The sequence below is a fragment of the Gobius niger genome, assembly GCF_951799975.1.
Source record: "Gobius niger genome assembly, chromosome: 5".
In the NCBI taxonomy this organism is placed as follows: Eukaryota; Metazoa; Chordata; class Actinopteri; order Gobiiformes; family Gobiidae; genus Gobius; species Gobius niger.
The window spans coordinates 7,702,093-7,715,013 of NC_136856.1; the positions used below are offsets into that span (position 1 = coordinate 7,702,093).

General features: G+C 43.5%; 1 protein-coding gene across 1 annotated transcript in view; it reads right to left on the reverse strand.

Annotated features, from left to right (window-relative positions):
* The window catches only part of gpc3 (glypican 3), a 414,131-nt gene that overhangs the window by 54,479 nt on the left and 346,731 nt on the right, over positions 1 to 12,921 (reverse strand). Inside the window, exon 8 of the mRNA XM_079556226.1 lies at positions 1,667 to 1,841. Within this exon, the coding sequence (XP_079412352.1) occupies positions 1,667 to 1,841 (175 nt within the window). The remainder of the gene's footprint in view (positions 1 to 1,666; positions 1,842 to 12,921) is intronic.

Sequence of the window (12,921 nt, forward strand, 5' to 3'; positions counted from 1 at the left end):
GCCTGCGTGTTTGATTTCTTTCGGCTCCGACGGTTTGTGTCTTTGTGTTTTTCGCCCCGCGTCTGACGTGTTTCCGAGGGGGACTGACAGGGCTGGGGTCAAAGGTCGAGGCGAAGCGGCTACCTGAGGAAATGTGAGGTTTACAGAGGAGAGCGGGAGATGGGTCAGCGTGTGCAGAAGCCGTGTAAACAGCAGGGAGAGTGTTTGCACTGTGAGTCACAGCGCATGAACCATATCTGACCTCTACATGTGGATAACACCCATAGAAACAATTTCAAACACTTTTTTCCCCCCCTCTGTGGAGTTACATGAGCGTCAAAAGTTCCAACATTCACGTTTAGTTACTTGGTAGCTTAAACAGGTCATTCTAAAGAACCTATAGTTTAATATGGAGGGGGACAGGCGCGAATTCTAGTCAAAATGCAAATGTTTGGACCTGGTTCATCCAATCCAATCCACTTTATTTGTATAGCACATTTAACCAACAAAAATGTTTCCAAAGTGCTGTACATGAGATCCTAAAAACAGATACAATACTTATTAGCTCTACCACAAAAAAAAAAAAAAAATGTTTAAAATAAAACAAAAAAGAATATACTAAAACCTGCATAAAACAATAAATAGTTCGTAAAAGACATTCATAAAAATAAAATAGATAAAACAATAAAATAATTAAAAACATTGAATAAAACAATAAAATCAACAAGATAAAATAAATAAAAGACACGGGGACCACACAACTCACGCGGTGTTAAAAGCCTGAGAATAAAAATGGGTCTTAAGACGAGATTTAAAACACTCCGTGAAAAAATCTGTAAAAACTCAAATTCCGCCTGTTTTTTTTTGTTTCAAAGCTGGATAAATCAGGCTAGGAATTAGATATTAAAAAATCCCTCTGAAAAAAACATCAAAATATCATTAGGTCTCCGACTGTAAAGTTTGGAGTCTGTGGGAGCTTCTATAAGGGCTCAGGCTCTGCCCGAGTGCGGCTTCTCTCATTCAGAGAAAACCAGCCCTGAAGTTTTGTAGCGAGTGCGCATGCTCGGCCCGTTCTTCGACTCTTCCGCACCAGCGTCTCGTAGGAGGAAAAACACCATATTTGGGTGAAAGCGTCATCACGGGGCCCCTTAGCAGGACACGTGGATGTAAAATCTGTCAATATTTATGAATGAAAACCCGCGGGAAAGACGGCCTTTCTACTCGGCGCAGCAGCTACTTCCGGGTTGCCCCCACCTCGCAGACAAAACATCATAAAATAAACATCATGCGGGTGAGTTTTGTCATTTTTATATCTGACATGAAAAATCAATACTTTCACCTGCCGTGTCTCGCCTTAAGACCAAAAGTACAGATACTAAAATACATCAGTGGACTGTCCTTAAAGAGAACTTTGAACCTGCAGCGAGGAGGACACGGATACATGAAAGTGGCTGAATCCTGATTGCAAAGGCACCACATGGGCCGGCTGTCCTGTATGCTCAAATCGCTATAGCAACACTCGTTAGCATCAAAGGCCACCTATTAGACTCGATCCATCCACATGACACAGGGTTTGCTCATAAACTTCAGCCTAAAACAAAGAGGATACTTTGTGCCACAGCATTTGTAAAAAAGATGAGTTTGTGTAGCGTGGGATCTCATTCGCCCATCCCAAAAAAACACTGACCTGCAAACACCCTGAGCCGTTTGCGTCTCGGCGGTGGGCCCAGTCCGGACGTCCCGCTGCAGTCGTCCTCATCGTCACAGTCCCCGCTCCCGAAGCCGTCGCCCCCGTCCTCCGCCCCCTCAGGCCGGGACCGCGCCCTCCAGCGCTTCTCGGACATGCTCACCATCCGCAGCAGCTGGGGAAAGAACAGGGAGAGGAGTTATGTTGGAATTACACTGCGTTCCAAACGATTATGTAAATGTATTTCAGAGTCATAAAGGTAAAAAAAAAAAAAAAAAGTTTTTCAATGAAGCTCAAGAATGATGTTGTGTCTCAGGGCTCTTGGAATCACTGATATCGATCTCAGACTCCTGGCGTGATTAGTTGTCAGGTAAGCCGAGTTAAGGGAAAAAACTACTGAAAAAGGTAGTAGATGCAAGTTCATAGTTTTTATACTCACTACTGACACCACAGGTCTTATGTGTAACTGCAGTTTCAATATTAAGCTCATGCATGACGGCACTTCGGACCCGAGTTAACACCTTTTTGAGTGACAGTGCAGGATTTTAGAGGCAGCTGTGGACATTGCTGGAACATGTAGGGTGTTTATCATTTTAACATTTTCAAACTCCGTAAACACCATTTTCAAGCAACATGGGAAAGAAAAAAGACCTCTCTGCTGATGAAAAGAGTGAAAAAGTTGAATGCCTTGGACTAGGTATGAAAACCTTCGATATTTCATGAAAGATTAAGCTTATCATCATCATACTACTGTCATCGTACTGTTGTGGATGATTCAGACACACTCTGGTTTGTGCAGATAAAGGCACAATGAGGACGGTTTCTGCCAGACAAATACATCAGATAAGAGAACAGCAGCTACAAAGCGGCAAGCAGGTATTTGAAGCTGCTGGTGCCTCTGGAGTCTCCCGAACATCAAGGTGTAGGACCCTCCAGAGGCTGCAGTTGTGCAAAAACCTTCTATCTGGCCTCCCCTAAACTGTTCATTGAAGCTGAAACAGAAACGGCTGCAGTGGCTCAGAAATACATGAGGACTCATTTACAAACAGTCTTGTTCACTGATGAGGCCGTGTGACCCTGGATGGTCAGATGGATGGAGTAGTGGATGGTTGGTGAATGACCACAATGTCCCAACAAGGCTGTGATGTCAGTAAGGAGGGGGCGGAGTCATGTTTTGGGCCAGAATCATGGGGAGAGAGCTGGTCGGCCCCTTTAAGATCCCTGAAAGTGTGAAAATGACAGTTTCTGATTGACCACTTTCTTCCATGGTTCCAAAAGAATAGCCGTGTCTTCCCGAACAAAATCATCTTCATCATGACAACGCACCATGTCCTGCTGTAAAGAAAACCTCTGCATCACTGGCTGCTATGGGCATAAAAGGAGAGAAACTCATGATGTGGACCCCCTCCTCCCCTGACCTCAACCCTATTGAGAACCTTTGGAGCCTCAACAAGCAAAACTTCTATGAGGGTGGGAGGCAGTTCACATCCAAACAGCAGCTCTGGGAGGCTATTCTGACATCCTGCAAAGAAATCCAAGCAGAAACTCTCCAAAAACAAGTTTAAGGCAAGCGCTGCAAAAAGTGCCCTACTAAAAACAAGAAAAAATTCTGCCAATGGGGTCAGCATTTTTTTCTTGCTAAGAATTCTTGTTTCTAGAATAGTTTTCTCATCATAAAACAAGAAAGAAACACTAAATTTAAGCAAATAAATAACTAGAATTAAGCAAAATGTCCTCAGAAAATGGAATAATTTAAGGAAAACATTCTTATTTAGTGAAAAATTGTGGGATGTTCTACTTAAATGTTGCTTGATTTAAGTAAAATGTTCTAAATTACACACATTTTTAAGAAAAATGTTCTTAATAAATACTAATATTTAAGGAAAATATTGCCCGCGCCCAGAGACCCATCTCCATGATGTGGAGCCAGGCTGATGGTCAGAATCACCTGCTGGAGGACTCACCTATTGTACATGTTTTAGTGGTAGGGGAAACGTACGCAGACACGGGGAGAACATGCTCCACACAGAAAGGCCCCTTTGTTGTGATCTTAGTTTTTCTTAAAATAAGAAATAATATTCTTTGTCTAAAGCTGAAGAAGATTCAAAAAGTTTTTCTTTCTTGTTACAAGAAAAATTAGCATGTTTTTAGCAAATTTATCTGAACAAGAAATGGCTAGATTTTATTTCCTAAAACAAGATTTTTTTTCTCAAGAAAACTTTGCTCGGCAAAACATTATTACTTTTTAAAGTAAGACATTTTTTACTTGCTTAGAATCCACTTTTTGCAGTGAGACAGTTCTCAACTGGAGAGTGGGGACCGGAAAGTGGGTCACCAAACAGTTTTTAGTGGTCGCAAGCCTTACCCAGAAAACATCTTTTAATATTCATGTACATCAAAAAAGATAGATACATAGATTAGAATCACTTGAGTCTGTTGAAATGATGGGTTAATTAATACAAATAATTTACGCTTTTTTGGCTTATTTAATTTTCTAAGTCGCATTTCATGGCTTGTCAAACCAGATGAGCACCACTGACGTAACGTAAGCTCTTCAGTGTTTGAGGAGCAAAAATCCATTGAGAAAAGTCACACTCCCTCTGTCATTTTGAGGTCAGACGGCCCTGTTTTAAAAAAGCTGTGAAAATAGCCGTCTCCACATAAATGTGTATTATTATGACAAAGTTGGGGATTTTCCAGAATAAAATGTTTTTTTAAAGCGCCATTACATCAACCACAGAGGAAACTGCGGTGTTATCGGTGACATTTTGGTTCTGATTCACCGAAAGGGCTGTGGCTCGGAGGGGTTTAAAAGGGGAGCAGGGAGACCGCAGCAGATTGTGTTGTTACTGGAAAACTTTATTGTCCTGAAACACCGTCTCGAGGCAACAAAACAGGGACAAGTGGCATCGCAAGAGAGAAAGTGAGGGGGAAGTTAGCGCTGAAGTTTTGAATGGAGATGGTAGAAACATGGCGAAAGAATTAAGAAAATCAAATAAGAGCTCATTATAAGAGATATATAACCCCATTATATGACTAGGCCTTATATAGAAAAGATAGAAGTCAACATTTTTGACTTTTGGTCCTGATCTAGTGTTTGTTTTGACTTGTTTTGACACATACATAGCTGAAAACACAACCTTCAGGCTCTAAGATGAATTACAAAATAAGCTGATGTCTTGATTAAACCATCTAAGCCTCCATTCATTCATGTGGGTTGCTGTTTGACTCATATTTAGAGTGATTTACAGGAGCTCATAACGCTCGGAGAAACAGGAAGCAGATGTGTTTACTGTCGCCACGGTGATACTGTACAAGCAACTCCCGAATGATACAGCAGACGTCAGCGAAAAACGTTTACAAGAAATCGAGTTGATCCACTCACTCTGGGGCAAACGTGGACGTCATAACAGCGCAGGTGGCCATAGGTTGTAGAAGAGAAGGAGAAACATCTACCTCTCAAACAAACATCTATCAAGAAGCTGATATAAAGGCCAGCACACACTACACTTTTCTAGTCGTAAACGATTTTATATAGAATGGGGGGCCACACTACACGACTGGATTCAGTGCGATTTTCGAACGTCTGGGGGTTCACACTTAACGACTGAGAATCGTAAGAGCGACTCACGACACGATTCTGACAAAGAGCTGATGTTTTATAACACAGCGCGTCTGTCGTCTCTACGGCTTCCAAAACTGACCCCAAAATCCATAAAGACAGGCCTGTGTTTGTGAGCGTGGGATAACGTGTGTGTCCCGATTGGTCAACAGAGTCAACAATGTCACAACAACGCAGCGCTAGGCTAATGCTACTACGAAGCTTCAACTGGGCTATAGTTCTGTCAAATGGAGATAAAAGTTGGCGACATGAAGAAGCGGGACGTGTTTCAGTGGATTTAATAAGAAAAGGAGACGGGCGTCAACCTCAGGATGGAGGAGACAGCGGAGGAGACGGAGGAGAAAGCAGGGAGGCTAGCTGCCGTTAGCGAGGTGAAGCTAAACAGTTCATCTCCAAACACAGTAAGTTCCGCTAAACTCTGTTTGTGGTTGAAATGTAGCTGGAAATGAGTTGTTTGTGCCGCTGGTTTAACAGAGAAGTGAAAAAAGGAGGCGTGGCGGTGTTTTTCTGTCTTTATATCACTCTGTCATTCACAGTGGGACGGTAAAATCACCCACGCGTCCAAAATCGGGCTTAAAAATCAAACAGTCTAGTCGCGTCTTTCTGCCGCCCACACTACACGATTCGAACGTCAGTCCAGTCGTGACCCCCCACACTCCACGACCCGACTCCGTGTGACCGCCTTCGACTAGACGCGACTCGATTAGACTCGGCACGACTGAGAATTAGAGCGAAATCGGGTATAAAAGTCGTGTAGTGTGAGCTGACCTTAACATTATGTATCTGTGGAAGTGTCCAGGGCTGTTTTTCAGTCCCAGTCCGCCCCTGGTTGGGAAAAGCGGCACCTCTAGACGTCAGAAGTACGAGATTCTCTAGCTCAGTGTTTTCTCCACGGATTTGGAAAAGAGCTAAGGTTAGAGGTTAGGACTGGGGTCAGAGGTTTGATGTTGGGCCCGTTAGTGAAGGAACATCAACTGGGTTAAGGTTAAGATTAGGATCTGGATGTGGGATCGGAGACGTCACTGAGGGACACCAGCACTTCTGTCTTTCTGATAGAACCACTGTTCCCAAAACCTGAGGGAGACAATAAATCCAACAGAAATACAAGGGAACATGGGCCTTTAGTGTGTCGCCATGATAACTGACCTTCAAGTGATGTCCATGTGAGGTCAAAGAACCACTACTTTAATCTCTTGGGTCAACTATTCCTCACACCAGCCTTTCTAAACACTTTCTTGGTTGAAATTCAGAATCAGAATCTTGGAAACAGAGACCAACAAAGCTAAATACAAATCTTTATCACTTTGGGATGAGGTGAAAAGGTCTTGGCTAAGAAAACATATGTGCGTTAAAATGGAGACAACCTTCTTGCTCCGTCTGCTCCTCACAGACGACTGAGAGAGGCCTGTGCACCGCCACATGTGGGACATTCCTGACTCTGGACCTGTTTTAAGCCCCGCTCCTCCCGTGTGGCGGTGCTTTTAATGAGTTCCTTCCTCTCTGCACACGTCAGCGCCGTGTTTCTGTTGTTTTCACTTGTTTTGGAGAAAATTAACTTCATATGGGCTTTGTCTCAGGTCGGAGGCATTGTCTGTCTCCAAGCGAGGGCTGACTGTGTGGCCGATAATGAGCACTGCAGAGAGCTGAAGGTCTTTTAACTGTTTTGTTCTTTTGTAGCAGACGAATAGGTAAGCAATGTGGTATTCGCTGACTTATAATGAACAGCACGTACACTGCCTGACCAAAGAACAAAGTTGCCACCTGGATTTAACTAACTGTTCTGCTCTGGGGTCGCTGCGGTTGGTCAGGTCTCGGTTCAGCAAGAGCCCAAAGAATGAGATCAGTTAAACATCCTGAATGACCAGGTTATTCCATCAATGGGTTTCTTCTTCCCTGATGGCAAGGGGAATATATTCCAAGATGACAATGCAAAGATTCATCAGGCTCACGTTGGGATTTTGACACATGGATTTGGCCACTGAGTCTAGACCGGGGCGACAGTGGCGCAGATGGTAGAGCGGGTCGTCTCATGATCAGAAGGTCGGGGGTTCGAATCTCACCTCCAGAAGGTGCACACTGTCGTTGTGTCCTTGGGCAAGACACTTCACCCACATTGCCCCCAGTGTCTGCGTACATTGGTGTATGAATGAGAGTATACATCCGGGAATCGTCACATCCGGTGAGTGTATTCTGTTTTGACGCTCGTTGTGAGCAAGTTGAACATTAGCTCTCTCTGTTACTATTGTTAATCCACGTATTAAACGTAGCTTTAGAGTCCACTCTAGCTTGTTATAGATCTAATTTGACCCATTATCTCCGCGGACCCAACTCTCCGCTTGAACCAACACTTCTGCGTGGATTAAAACCCTTCTCTCTCTTCTCCGTAACGTGGTAGCTCGCTGGCTAGCTTAGCCCGCTAGCCTAGCCATGGCTGCCCCGTCCACTTCTGCCTCTTTAGTGCTGTTCTGCTCAGTTTGCCGTATGTCGAGTCAGAACCCTGCCTCTTTCAAAGACGATAGGAGTAGTTGCGTTAGGTGTAGTGTAGTGGCAGCTTTGGAGGCCAGGGTGACCGAGTTAGAGGAGCGGCTGTCCGGAGTTTTGGTGAAGGCTAGCGTTAGCTACAGTCAGATAGCGACAGGGACCGTAGCCGCAGTCCGCTCTGACAGTGCCAGAGAGGTTAGCCAGGCTGAGGCTAGCCCCGCAGCGGGTCCCGTGCAGCCGGGACAAGACCAGGACGGATTTGTGACTGTTCGGGGTGGGGGAAGTACTAAGCGCACACCCGTAGCGCACCAAACTCTTCACGTCCAGAACAGGTTTTCTCCCCTCAGCGCCACACCGGCTGAACCTGATACTCTGGTGATTGGAAGCTCCATAGTTAGGGACGTGAAGATCCCAGCAGCTTTGGTTAGGTGTTATCCGGGGGCCAGAGTTGGTGACATCGAAGGTAACCTTAGGCGCTTAAAGCAGGGAGGGAGGCGGTTCCGTCAGATCGTGATCCACGCGGGTGGTAACGATATTCGGCGGAGACAGTCAGAGATTCTCAAATTGCAAGTAGGCGCGGTGTGTGAATTGGCTAAGTCGATGTCAGATACCGTAATATACTCTGGTCCTCTGCCCAATTTGGTCAATGATGAAATGTATAGCAGACATTTATCATTCAACTGCTGGTTGTCTAGATGGTGTGAGCAAAATGATGTTGGATATGTCAACAATTGGAGCGCCTTTTGGGGAAAGCCCAAGCTCATGCGCAGGGATGGCATACATCCAAATTTGGATGGTGCATCCCTTTTATCTAAGAATGTGGCCGATAGCCTCAGTTGCGGCCTAAATTGACGGTCCAGATATGAGCTCCGGGCGCAGAGCAGTAGTGTAGAACGCTCCTCTGTAACCACCAACCCTGCTCCCGGATTGTCACAAATCAAGTGTGTAGATTCTTCAGAACAAATAAAGACTGTGTCTGTCCTCCGTAAACCAAAGACTAAAATATCAAAAGCTAACATAACAAGCACTGGTATGCGTCCAAATAACTTAATACAAATACCAGAACAAATAAAGACTGTGTCTGTCCCCCGTACACCAAGCACTAAAATATCAAAAGCTAACAAAACAAGCACTGGTGTGCGTCCAAATAACTTAATACAAATACCGGAGCAAATAAAGACTGTGTCTGTCCCCCGTACACCAAGCACTAAAACATTAAAAGCTAACATAACAAACGCTGGTGTACGACCAAATAACCTAATACAAATACCCAAAAGTAAACTAAGCATTAAACAAAACGATAAACAAAGTGCTAAGCACATAACGTTTGGGTTGTTGAATATTAGATCAATCTCTTCAAAATCCCTTTTAGTTAATGACTTAATTTGCGATAACAATATTAACCTTCTCGCCCTGACTGAAACATGGCTTCAGCAGGACGACTATGTTAGGCTTAATGAATCTACTCCTCCTAGTTATGTCAATTTTCAAGCAGCTAGAACCACTGGCCGAGGTGGTGGGGTCGCAGCGATATCGCACTCTAATCTTGTTCTAAATCCCAAAAACGACCTAAAGTTTAATTCATTTGAAAGTCTAACGCTGTCTCTCACCTGTCACAAATTTAAAAATCAAAAAGCTTTACTACTAGCAATTATTTATCGGCCTCCGGGCCCCTACTCAGACTTCTTAGCAGAATTTTCAGAGTTTTTAGCCAGCATAGTGCTGGACTGGAATAAAATTATAATAGTGGGTGATTTTAACATCCACGTCGATAATAAGAGTGACAGTCTGAGCAGGGCATTTAGTGCCCTGCTGGACGGGGTTGGCTTCACACAAAATGTGAATAAACCTACCCACTGTCATAAACACACCCTTGATTTGGTTTTAACATATGGGATTGAAATTAGCAACCTAAACGTTCTCCCTCAAAACCCTGCGCTTTCTGACCATTTCCTAATTACATTCAATTTCTTAATTGAAGATTACACTAATCCACAGGATAAAATTAAATTAAAACGGACACTATCTGAAAAATCTGTTTTAAAATTTAAAGAAATTATCCAACCAGTCTTTAACATTACAGAGAATAGCTCGCTTACTAATTTAAATGATAGTGATGAGTTTGTGGACAGCGTTATGCTCACGTTAAAAACAGCCCTTGATGTTGCGGCTCCACTGAAACAGAAAGTTATTCGGCCAAGGTGTGTCGCCCCCTGGTACAACGCGGAAACACGAGCGCTTAAGCGGAAGACTCGCAAATTAGAGCGGTTATGGCGCAATTCGCGCACTGAACAATCTCTTAGATATTGGAACAAATGCCTACTCGCATATAAGCAAGCCATGAGGAAAGCAAAAACAAACTACTACTCTTCATTAATTGAAGCAAATAAAAACAACCCTAGGTTTCTCTTCAGTACTGTGGCCCGGCTAACAAACAGTCACAGCGCAGTAGAACCTTCAATCCCTAATACCCTTAGCTGCGATGACTTCCTTAAATTCTTTAATGATAAAATCAAAACCATTAGAGATAAAATAAACGATAAGCTTCCCTTATCTTATCCTGATCTAAACCTAGTTGAGTCATTGACTCCATCTGAAGTCTTAGACAGGTTTATAACTGTAGATGAGGCTGAGGTATCATCAATCATTATGTCCTCAAAACCTTCAACTTGTCTTCTAGATCCAATTCCAATTAAACTCCTTAAAGAAATTACTCCGGAAATCTCAGATACCATATTGAAAATAATTAACTCGTCTTTAGAAAACGGTTATGTGCCAAAGTCCTTTAAATACGCTGTTATCAAACCCCTTTTGAAAAAACCTAGTCTTGATCCTGACATTTTAGCCAACTATAGGCCCATATCTAATCTCCCTTTCATCTCAAAAGTCCTTGAAAAAGTAGTGGCTAAGCAGCTTTGCAGTCACCTACGGGACAATAACTTATTTGAAAAATTTCAGTCAGGGTACAGAAGTTATCATAGCACAGAGACCGCCTTAGTCAAAGTTACCAATGACCTGTTATTAGCAGCTGACGCCGGACTAGCTTCAATCCTAGTTTTGTTAGACCTTAGCGCAGCCTTTGACACAATCGATCACAATATTCTCCTGCAGAGGTTAGGATGTGACGTAGGCATCAGGGGAACAGCCCTCTCCTGGTTTAAATCTTATTTATCTGACAGGCAACAATTCGTTAATGTAAACCAAAAGTCTTCACCGTGTTCCAAAGTGTGCTATGGGGTGCCACAAGGTTCAGTGCTCGGGCCAATTTTATTCATACTATACATTCTTCCATTAGGTAACATAATCCGAAATCACAATATAAATTTTCACTGTTATGCGGACGACACACAGCTGTATTTATCAATAAAACCAGGTCAGACAGATAAATTAGAAACACTTAGCTCCTGCGTAAAAGCCATAAAGACATGGATGACAGCAAATTACCTCCTTCTTAACCCGGACAAAACCGAGGTTATTATATTAGGCCCTCAAAGACTGAGAGAGTCTTTATCTCAACAGATCATCTCCCTGGATAATATTAGCATATCAACGAGCACAACAGTAAAAAACCTCGGAGTTCTGTTTGACCAAGACCTCTCTTTTAAAACACATATAAACCAGGCTTGTAAAATAGCGTTCTTTCACCTGCGCAACATTACTAAAATACGAAATATCCTAACTAAGAGCGATGCAGAAAAACTTATTCACGCATTTGTCTCTTCAAGGCTGGATTACTGCAACAGCCTGCTGGCAGCGTGCCCTAAAAGCTCCCTGAAAAGTCTTCAATTAGTTCAAAACGCAGCTGCTAGATTGTTAACCCGGACAAAGAGAAGAGAACACATTACACCTGTGCTAAAGTCTCTCCATTGGCTTCCTGTTGAGTTTAGAATAAAATTTAAAGTCCTGCTCCTCACATTTAAATCCATAAAGGGTTTAGCTCCGCTTTATCTCCAAGACGCTGTCATTCCATATCAGCCAACCAGAGCTCTCCGCTCTCAAAACCCAGGGTTACTAGTAATTCCTCGAGTCTCCAAAATTACTGTAGGAGGCAGAGCCTTTAGCTACCAAGCTCCGGTTTTGTGGAATAAACTCCCAGCCCACGTTAAAGAAGCAGACACAGTCCCTATATTTAAGACTAGGCTCAAAACGTACCTCTTCGAATTAGCTTATAATCAGGTCAGTTAGGTAAAGCACTAACCCACAGCCTGAAGTAAAGCTGCCTCAGGAGAAACACTGCTGTGGGAAGTACGGTCCACTGAGCGCTATCCTCTTCTTCTTACTGCAGACTTTGTTTTATCATGATACAATACTTAATTTATCTGTAGTCTGTTCATCACTATTCACATGGTGTCTCCTGTCCCACTCCCCCTCGGGAGTGCCTGTCTAGATCGAATGGAGGAACCTGGGTGAACGGAGGAACTAGCATTCTGGAATCCGAGGACTGGACAGTCTGTGATCTTGGCCCGTCTGCTGAGGGATCCTTCGGCCCTGGGTCTCTATAGCCTGTCCGTCCATGGGAGTGGATCTCTCCTTCTGTGGTTCTCCCCAAGGTTTCTCTTTTGTCCTGCCGGGTTTTTGAGTTTTTCCTTGCCGTACTGGAGAGTCTAAGGACGGGGGACGCCCACGCCGCTCATCGCTACCTTTGGACATTATATTTGCCTGGATTCACCTGAACTTTTAATTGTCATATTTATTGCTGTGTTTTATTGCCTTGATGTTTGTTGCAGCCCTTTGAGGCGACTTCTGTTGTGATATTGGGCTATACAAAACCATTAAACTTGAAACTTGAAACTTGAGTATGAATGGGTGAGTGGGTCCTTGCTGTAAAGCGCTTTGAGTGCCTAATGTAGGTGGAAAAGCACTATATAAGTTGAGACCACTTATCTTAGCCCCATTGAGAATCTTTGTGATGTGCTGGAGAGGGATTTGCGCAGTGGCCACACTCTCCCATCATCATTTTAATGCTTTATTAGATAGGCCAGTACATCACAATTCATGTACTGTGTATAAACCAAGAAAACCTAAGAATACCTACACTGTATTTAAAAACTCAATTAAAGAGTTCTTCGTGAGACAATGGAACTATGGCTCCTCCGGCAAGTAGTGGGTCCACAGAAGGACGGCCTCATGGTTCAAACCGGTCCTGTTGGTC